At 46.1% G+C, this 10,326-nt stretch overlaps 1 protein-coding gene across 14 annotated transcripts; it reads left to right on the top strand.

The window, feature by feature from the left end:
• The first annotated feature begins 7,881 nt into the window (after positions 1 to 7,881).
• Positions 7,882 to 10,252, top strand: LOC106820729 (glycine-rich cell wall structural protein-like). Of its 14 annotated transcripts, none has more exons than XM_014825270.1 (4): positions 7,882 to 7,963; positions 8,301 to 8,454; positions 8,494 to 8,721; positions 8,968 to 10,252. In XM_014825270.1, exons 2-4 carry the CDS (start codon positions 8,307 to 8,309, stop codon positions 9,720 to 9,722), a joined length of 1,131 nt encoding a protein of 376 aa, XP_014680756.1. In that variant the 5' UTR covers positions 7,882 to 7,963; positions 8,301 to 8,306; the 3' UTR covers positions 9,723 to 10,252. The 14 variants fall into 14 exon arrangements, with proteins under 14 accessions (XP_014680756.1, XP_014680749.1, XP_014680744.1 ...); XM_014825263.1 differs by having other exon boundaries at positions 8,494 to 8,733; positions 8,809 to 10,252; XM_014825258.1 differs by having other exon boundaries at positions 8,494 to 8,733; positions 8,764 to 10,252.
• Positions 10,253 to 10,326: the final 74 nt, after the last annotated feature.

Genomic DNA, 10,326 nt, shown 5'->3' with positions numbered 1-10,326 from the left:
CGCATGTGTGTGGTGGGTTGTGTGTGTGTGTGTGTGTGTGTGTGTGTTTCTTTTATCATGGTACAGCTATTTTAAACCCCGTGCACGGACTACGGAATGTTGATATGCTATAAACTAACGCGCCCCGCCAGACCCGCGCCAAATCATTTTGCAGTGTGTACACGCCTAGTTCCCCTCCAAAATACGCGGCTTGCACGCCGCTCAAGTTGGCCCCGCAAATGAAGCAGGCCGCGCCCGGGCAAGATAGCCGCTTGTGTGTGTGGTCTGCTACGCAACGAGCGGCCAGACCGGGTGCCTAAATCGCAATACGCAGTGCCCATGAGCCTTATTTAGGTCATGATAATTCGTACGCGTCGCTGTACCTCGCTGCTGTGCGGGTTGACGCCGCGCGAGCTGAGCTGAGACGGATAAAGAGCAGATCAACAATATGCAGGTCTGTAAGGCCCTACACGCCGCTACCAACTGTTAGCTTTGCCGTCAGACCGGGCCTGAACGCGCGCTAGTTTAACCCTACCATATCAAGATTTTCAGTCTGCTACGGCCGGCGGGATTTGTCCCTCTTGTTTGTTTGTGTTGTGTCATGTGTGTGTGGTTGGTGTGTGTGTGTGTGTGTTGTGTGTTTGTGGTGTGTGTGTGTGTCGTGTGATGTGTCGTGTTGTGTGCTGTGTGTGTGGTGTGTGTGTGTGTGTGTGTGTGTGCTATATATATATACTACTATATATGATGTGTGTGTGTGTGTGTGTGTGTGTGTGTGCGTGGTGTTGTGTGTGCGCTGCGTGTGTGTGTGTGTGGGGGGGGGGGAGTCCGAGTGCATCCCGGAGGGCGCGCGACGGCCCGTGCCGGCCTGCGGAGTGGCGTGCGGAGGGCCGTCCGGTCGACGGATTGTGGCGTGTGGCTGCGTGTGTGCTGTGTGGTGTTTGTTTGTTTGTTGGTATGTGTTGTGCGTATGTTGAGGTGTTTGTTCTGTTTGTGTGTTGGGTATGTCGTGCTGTATATGCGTGTGCGGCCGCGCGTTGTGCTGTGCATGACGTATGCGTGTACTGTGTGAGTATGTGTGCGGGGCGCGCGGCGCGTGTGGTGCGTGCAGTGCGTGGTGTGTGTGTGCTGTGTGTGTGTGTGCTGTGTGTGTTAAAATATATGTTAAAATTAGAAGTGCCTAGTAAACATATCCTACAACCCCAACCAGCCGGCTGCGGTGAATTGAGCCAGAGCGACAGCGCCATCTGTCGTGGAGTTTGGCATTCTCCGTGTAAGTATTACACTTTCTTACAGCTTGTTTACATTTTGGCAATTGTGTGGTTGTAGTGGCTTTCATTGCAAAACTATTTCGAGGTCGGTTCAATTATTACAATAGTTTAAATTTAATTATGCTGCTTGTATTCTGAACACAAACCTGGGTAATATTGTCTATGAACTGCCTTCTCGTCAAGAGCAGGCGTCCGTTTACTGTTTGGTTTAAACATGGACTTCAGGTTGAATGTCCACTTTGAATGCGACTCCGACCTTTTGCTTGTCGCCCCTTTTTTTGAGGCTACGCAAAATTTTACGTTTTCGTGGCGCAGTTGATTGCCATAGATGGCGCTGTCATAGCTCTCCTCCGACGAATTGCATGAGTCGGCGACGTCGCTTCGTGTCAGCGGGAGTTTTGGGCTGTCGGCTGATTGAACAGTGGCACCTCTGTCCTTGCCCTCTTCTCCAATCCTATCGCTGACTGAGAGCTCCTGTAACTTGGGTTGTAAACATTTTTAACTTGTTTGCATTTTTCTAAACTAACAAAGCGAGATTTTTAATAGCCACATAGCATAAAAGCCTGAAGTCAGTTCATTATGATATTACCCATGCATTTGTGTTATGGTGTAACTGTTGGCCTTACGTGTATTACATGCTGATGAAACCAGGAAAGCTATGCGCTCAACATGACACGTGTAAATGTCAGAGTTTATATATTTTCATTAGAAAATGCATGACTGGAGTAGTCGTCAATGCGCCGCAATAATCACAAGTCAAAACTTGAGGGTAATAAGACTGAGGTTCAGATCTTGCTGCAAATACTGCTGTTTAAGCGTAAGCTAAGCTTCTGACTTTCATCGTCAGAAAAAATGCTCGATCAGTCAGGGAAACATCTGGTTCACGCTTATGCACCGCACCCCGAAGCACAAACGCATGCCTGTACGCTCGCCTGTATCATTGCACCACATACACACACGCACGCACGCACGCACGCACGCGCGAACGCACGCACGAACGCACACGCGCACGCCGCATACACACACGCGCGCGCGCAACGCAAAACATTTTTAAAGGACAATATTAACTCAGTAATGCTATCAGTACGATTCCATCAGTTTTTTGGTAATTTACTAACGTCGCAGAATTCGTCGCAGCTAGAAGCATGCATGAGTGATTGACCAAAATCAAATAATTAATGCTATAATATATTTCATCTAGTGGTTTACTATTAATCACCTGCTTTTGATATTAAGCTCTAGCGGAGTTGACGCGCAGCATTGCGAGATGTTAGCTTAGGCACGGAAACTACATCACATGCCTTTATAGCACTAGGCGTTAACGAGAGCAAGTCAAACACCGCCACGCGCGAACAAACAGAAGCAATCTGCTGGGCCCACTAATCTTCGACCAAATGAAAATTGCCGCCAATCAGAGCACGCTCTCTTACAGTAGGCCGTACTGTGAGCTTAATAATATTAAATTAATATCTTAAGAACCTGTCGGTAAGAACCAGAAGGTAGAGCAACATACTAGGTTTTTACCGCCAACGGGGATTCCCCATTGTTAAATTCTGCTGACTCTGTTGAAAATTCCGAATATTTTAATGTTTGTTTATATAAATTTATCCGGATCTAAATGTGGATAGTAATTTGTACTAATGTGTAACAAGTTTCACTGTAGTTTAGGCAATTTAAATAGCTGTAATAACAGACACCTAGTTTAGTTTATAGATAGTGAAAAGGCATCGATCGACGAACGCGTTGTGCATACGATCAGGAGAATAATAATAGATTATCTACAGATTATATAGATAGATCTATTATTATTCACTCCTGATACGATTACTAGCGCCTCTGACTAACTACTACGTAGCCACGCGGACTGGGTCGTCGCCGGTGTGTTTATGGCAGCGTGGTGGGGGGGGGGGCGTGGCGCCTGTGCCAACGAAACATTCCTATTATTACGCGCGTCGGTAAGCGAAGCACGTCAACACAGTGCAAGTGTCGGGCAGTAACCATCAATGCGAAAACGCCTGACACACATCTACTCGCGGCGAAGGAGGGCAATGTGTTAGCGTGAGCACGCCGACAGACGCGAGTTAGTTCAGACTTCTGTGCGACAGCTCGGTGTGATCACACGTCTAACGGAGCTGCACACGTTTTACGAGGAACCTGAACGGGATAAGTAAGCAGACAACACATGTACGCGCCACAAGCCTACCCTTACGTGTTCGCACGTACTACACGTGCCCGCTGAAGATTATGACAACACAATACAGAAATTGGTCGCTAAACTAAAAGTAATAAGCGCGTTGAGTTACAGACAACGACAGCACATTGGGGACGATATGCGTACAAGTTACAGCTGATTATAATTCCACGTTACAGACGATATCCTTACACGATGCAGACGTTATACGTGGATTTGTGTAAGCGGTCGACATGCACTTACCACACGGAAATGAACCACGGCGTGATGTACACGCCGTAGCTTACTAGGCTTCGTGCATTCGCTCAGAGCTGATCCAAACTCCGGTATCTTTGTCTTCGGGTAGAGAATTAGTGTGAAGTCACTCTGGCGACGTCTTGCCTGTTCAGTTTTGTCCTCCTCTTGTGCCATCACGTAAGGCTAGTACGAGAGTAAGGAAATGTAATGTAAGGTTCAAAACACATCACACCGACGCCGACGATAGCCGTTATAACGATGTCCGTACAGGCCAGGAAAGCCGTATTAATTATGTGCATACGTGCACGCGAATTGCTATCAACGATGTCTATACATACGCGGAAAGTCCATATTAATGACGTCTATCCCTATAAATCATAGCTGTTTTAACAATGCCCACGCATGGTGGAAAAGTCGACTTAACGATGTTCTAACGTGTACCGTGCTAACGTTCAATACATGGAGATGATGGCCGTTCTAACGATATCCATACCGCAATAGAAGGTATATTGTTCTAAATAGAGGCACCACACGCTCTATATTAAAGGACAACAATACCTGGGCAACCACGTTCTTTGTATTCACGCATAAACTTCGCTCGCCTTTGTTCACGGTCGATACCAGCCCGTTCACGTAGAAGCCCGTGTGAGCGCCGACCATCAATGCACAGCAATGGTGTTTTATTGTGCATCAGCCTAAGCTAATCATGGCTCATATTGACGTCACCAGTCAAGACAAATATGGAGCCGATCGCACTCGTGTGTGTGTGCGTGCGTGCATGCGTGCATGCGCGCGCGTGTGTGTGTGTGTGTGTGTGTGTGTGTGTGTGTGTGTGTGTGTGTTTGTGCAGGAGCGGGGGGGGATGCTGAACTGGGCGATACATACCATTGAGTCGCATTATGAAAATATGTTGATGATTTACCTGGGTTTCAGTCAACGGATTGTTCATCATGAGGTAATTAAGTACATCTATAATGTATACTCTTTGGCAATATATTCGAGATATGTCCGATGGACTCTTCTGGTCACGTTATTAACAGAATGTCCACCTTAATCAAATCACTTATGTGTATCTCGAAAATCCTGTTACCGTGCATTATAGTTGTATCTTGCGCGTTTCGTTAACTACTACTGACCACGACTAGGGCCAGAACCGCCATCACCGTATTATGGCGGCAGTTATGATGTTTTGGTGAGTGAGGAAAAGTTTTTCTGCGCCGACAAACATCGTTGTTTCCTGTTCACCATTTCCTGATATTTTTGTGGTATGTATGTATTTTTTCAATCCTTGATGACTCATTGACTAACGACTTTCCATTTTTTAATGCTTTTATTGCACTTCGTCTAGTTCCCTATTCGTTGAACTCTCGAGTCCAAAATAATTCACGGATCCGCCCGTGTTATATGATATCAAGAGTCCATAATAAAATACCTAAAATAATAAAGATAAAGATAACTTCTAACATAATAAAGATAAACATAATAATGAACATATAAACATATATAATAAACATAAACACATAAACATATATAATAAACATAAACACATAAACATATATAAACATATAAAAAACATATAAACATGTAAACATAAAGATAACATAAAAACATATATAAAAATATATATAAACATATAAACATATAATAAGCATAATAAAGATAATTTCTATTATGGATTCTTGATGCTATACGGATTAGGTGATATTATTACGGATCTGCTCGACGCTCAAGTTTAATATCAGCAGTCTAGTCGGGGTGACAGGCAAACGCTAACAAACAAATTCAAACACAAATCACGTGGTAGGTAAATCGGTTACCGTACTCATATGGATGTCTCAATATTGATATGCAGTTACACCCGCGCCAACGTTCAAACAGTTGTAAATGACATAAACATAAGACGCATGCTAATTAAACTGGCTTGCTGATATAATTCTCAAAGGTAATCAATCATCACATTATATATCTTGATTATATGCGAATAGAACGCACATTCTCGACAGTTATGGTAGTATATAGTAACCATTGTCAAGTCAAGGTCAAGTTAGGTCAATTTATCCATTCGTCCGTTTGTCCGTCCGACCGTCTATCCATCCATCTATCCTTGGATTGTATCTCGTTATACCACTTTACACGTTTACGTGTCGTGACTGATACTTTCAAATGGTGTGGCGTAATAAATCTGAATACGGATGTGGACAACGGCAGTTTATAGTTACTACACAAATAATTTGAAAACAGGTTGCAACTTCTTAGTCGATTGCAACTGCAACAACAATCCGTTGATGGTGATTAGTAGTGATTAGGTGGTGGTGATCCGCCACCATTAGTGATCCACAATTAGTGGTTATCCCCTCACCAGTGTTTACGGAGTTTTCCGGGACGAGGAATCTAATGCATTCGGTTACGCTGGAATAAAATGGTATATATCGTTCGTCCCTAAAATTATTTTTAATAATTATTATTATTAGATTATTGTTAAATTGTCTTATTTCTATTTGACCAACGGGGGTTATAGTTATCCGAGCAGGGACGCGAGTAGATTGTAGCAACGCAAAGAACGATTACAATCGCTTCGTTCTGTTTTAACTTATTTCGTTCCTCCATCTCGCTTGTTTCAGAAATCGTAAGGACTGCACGCTAATAACGCTAATAACGCTATAATATGTAACGCTGTTATGCTAAATATGTATGCTAACATCTTGGAGACTGTAGTTCGCTAAAATAATATAGAGATACGCAGGTTACGTAACCGCCTGTACATTCGCAGTTTACACATGCGTGCTCATATGGACCAACGCATGCACACATGCACGCACGCACGCACACACACACACACACACACACACACACACACACACACACACACACACACACACACACACACTGCCATAGTCCACACATATATCTTTCGCTATTTTATAGTGTCACACATGCTACGTATAAGGAATGTGACCTATATGTACAAAATGGTTAGGTACTTGGACTGGTAAATTTTTACGTCTCCTCCACCATAATAATAAGTTCACAGGTATTACACACAGACACTGTCGAGTATGCCTCGTAGCAAGTTAATTAGCGTAGTACGTTTACATTTGTATAGAGTGCGATGTTTCTCTTGGCGTTAAAGCAGTGGGTAGCTTTATCAAACGAATTGTTTGATCTTTTGTGACACAAGATAGATATGTGACGTTCTATAAATATTCGTTTTGCAATAAAAGGCATTGTCTGCACCAAATAATATATACTCCTGGCTTATTTTATATATGGATACCAAAGCGTTATCGTCTTTATACAAATCGACCACGAATCCTTATATGACATCTCTCTCACCATAATATGCACACGTCGTGTGTAATTTCTCGCACATTTGGGTGTTTCACAGTAAAGTATGAATATGTATAGCAAAGGATCGGAGCATATAATACTTCAGCCATAGGGCCGTTTTGTCCAATACTCTAGTCCCTACAGACATCACTACATTGTAGTTATAGTGAGCGCTGGATCGGAAACAAAAGTCAGAAAGATTAAGAGCTGTGCAAAATAAGAGCTGGCCGATTCGTGCTCATACTTTATAAACGTGGAAGAGCTACCCCCGACTCAAAAGAGATGTGGCGTGATACGGCGACCATTTTATACATTTGACCGGCCTAAGCATTAGGGCCTAGCGGCGGCCGGCCTAGCGACGGGATCGACGACACCTATATCACAGCATGCTATAGCCGCAACGAGTGAACGTTATTGTTATTAGTCAGTTGCTCTCCACTTTCCGTTGCCCCGCCTGCGGCCGTATAGCCTTAACAATTAGGTTACATGAACCAGCGTGAAAATCGTCACGCGTCCAGTGAGGTTTAGGTGACACGTGCCTGCAATACGAACGCAGACGTGAATTCGCTCTCGATCGCTGCCATTTCTAACCCAGATTTTACTTTCTGTCCCTGATTTTGACGTCGTGGCGAAATGGAAGACATCTGGTGACCCACATCGACTGCAGCCATCCGCCTCACGTACGCACAAATTATCATAATTTCATGCAGAAATGTACGCGGTCTCGGACTGTCACTCGAATTGCTAGCCTGCCCACGACAGATCATCGCGGGCGTGCGTAACCGCGGCGCGGGGTTGACGTGAACGATCAGGGTACGTGTCCAGTGAACCGGACCAGTGTGGTGCTGGTGCGCGGTCAGCTGATGCTGCGTGAGATATAAGAGTTTGACGCTTTCACAATGTCCGGTACATTTGCTTATACACCGCGGTGGACACGGGCACAGAGGTACGACAACAAACGGTAAGTTTGAGAGCGCAGGTAACTCTTAGGATATTCGGTAGGAGCGATGGGTTTATTGTTTAACCAATGAATTTGTTTTTTTCGATTTTATTCAGCTTAAAAATTTAATTGGTTAAACAGTTTGTTACATATTATCGTTTCACTGTTCCTGGCTTGAATTAGGAACCAATATAGACACGCTACCAGGACGACTAATTTTAATTCTCCACAATAGGCGATACCTTGCAAAGCACTTATCAAATCACTATATGCGTAATCTTCTATTCTGCAACGTGAAGAATTATTCATCGTTATTGCGATCGATCTAGTATCATTTCTTTTAATTATTTCTTTATAGTCGGACATGAAGATTACACTACTAGTGTTGCTGGGCTGCGTTAGCTATGCCCTAGGCTGGGGTGGTGGCATTGGCGGCGGTATTGGAGGCATTGGTGGCAGCTACGGCGGCAGTATCGGAGGCATTGGTGGCAGCTACGGCGGCAGTATCGGAGGCATTGGCTGTGCAGCTACGGCCGCGCCAAGTATCGGAGGCATTGGCGGCGGCTACGGAGGCGGTCTCGGTGGTATCGGAGGTGGTTATCGCCAAACAACCAGCTACGGCGGAGGTCTAGGTGGTCTTGGAGGCGGCTATGGAGGTGGTCTAGGTGGTCTCGGAGGCGGTTATCGCCAAACAACCAGCTACGGAGGCGGTCTCGGAGGCGGCTTTGGCGGCGGTGTCAGCGGTGGCTATGGAGGTGGCATAAGAGGTGGCTATGGAGGTGGTATCGGTGGTATCGGAGGTGGTATCGGTGGTATCGGAGGTGGCTATGGAGGTGGTATCGGAGGTGGTATCGGTGGTATCAGAGGTGGTTATGGAGGTGGTATCGGAGGTGGTATCGGCGGTATCGGAGGTGGCTATGGAGGTGGTATCGGCGGTGGTATCGGTGGTATCAGAGGTGGTTATGGAGGTGGTATCGGAGGTGGTATCGGTGGTATCGGAGGTGGCTATGGAGGTGGTATCGGAGGTGGTATCGGAGGTGGTATCAGAGGTGGCTATGGAGGTGGTATCGGAGGTGGTATCGGAGGTGGTATCGGAGGTGGCTACGGAGGTCTCGGTGGCATTCGCGGCGGCCGCGGTGGCTACGGTGGCGGTGTTGGTGGTGTCCGTCGCGTTAGCGGAGTCGGCCTTGGTGGCCGTCGCGTTAGCGGAGTCGGCCTTGGTGGCCGCCGCGTTGGAGGGTTTGGTCGCCAGACCGTCATTGGTCGCCGAGGAATCAGCAGCGGCTTCGGCGGCGCACGCCAGGGAGCAGCCATCGACGTCAACAACTTTGGAAACATCGACTCGCAGGCGTTTGGCATCGCACCATTCGCTGGCCAGTACACGAACATCGAGACGTTTAACTTCGACGGTGCCAGACAGCAGGCCGCCCAGCTCGCCCCGCAGATTAACGCGCAGTCGACCGAGGAGATCGTCATTGGCAAGCGCTACCGTTCAGGCAACGCCCGTCAGTATGAGCAGAGCTCAGCGCAGAGAACCGGCTCCGGCAACGGCGAGGCCGGTATTCAGTTGAGCGCGACCAGGGGCGCCACCCAGGACGCGACGCAGCAGTTCAAGCAGCATGCGACTGGCGATGGCAAGAACGAGGAGGGTGCCTCGTACGGTTACGAACGACCCGGCACTAGTGTCCAGTACCAGCCCGTCCGTCTCGACTCCCTGCCCGTGCACGCAGGACCAGCCAGCCAGGTGCCCCAGCCCCAGCAGAAGGCTCACACATACTAGACGTGTATTGCACATCCGTTTCAATCACTGTTTCGCGTCCAAGTGTCGCTTTACCTTTTCGGCGTGCGCGTGTGTAGCTCATGTATAGGTCTCTAAACAGCTAATCAAACATTACCATGTTATACCAAAGTGACCATGTTGTATACATGTAGTACTCCCCTGTGTTTCACTCAGCAGAACAATTTTCCCAGTTCACTTCTTAATTTTGAGGAAAACGACTGTAAGGCTATGCTCATACAAGTTACGGTATGGTTGCGCCTGTTAAACTAGATAATCAAGTAGCAATGATATCAGTTCTCAATATTTCTGCCACACTGGAACGAATAAGAATTAACCGGACTTTGCCATGCGTGCACATATTGCTGGTGGCATAGTCCGAGGTACAAGGAACTGTTGGTACCTCTTGTCCAGCACGTGTTTATAAGCGATTGTGACTTTGATAAGGCCATCATATGTATATATAAACCATCATTTTATCTAATAATATTGTTTTTTTATTACAATAAATGAATCTTTGTTGAAACAATCAAGCTGATCTCTCCTTATGCTCATTATTATACTTGCTATACACAGCACACGTAGCAATTGGAAACCGAGAAAGCTG

Source organism: Priapulus caudatus, unplaced genomic scaffold (genome assembly GCF_000485595.1).
Source record: "Priapulus caudatus unplaced genomic scaffold, Priapulus_caudatus-5.0.1 Scaffold44, whole genome shotgun sequence".
Classification (NCBI taxonomy): Eukaryota; Metazoa; Priapulida; class Priapulimorpha; order Priapulimorphida; family Priapulidae; genus Priapulus; species Priapulus caudatus.
This window is presented reverse-complemented; position numbering and strand designations above follow the sequence as displayed.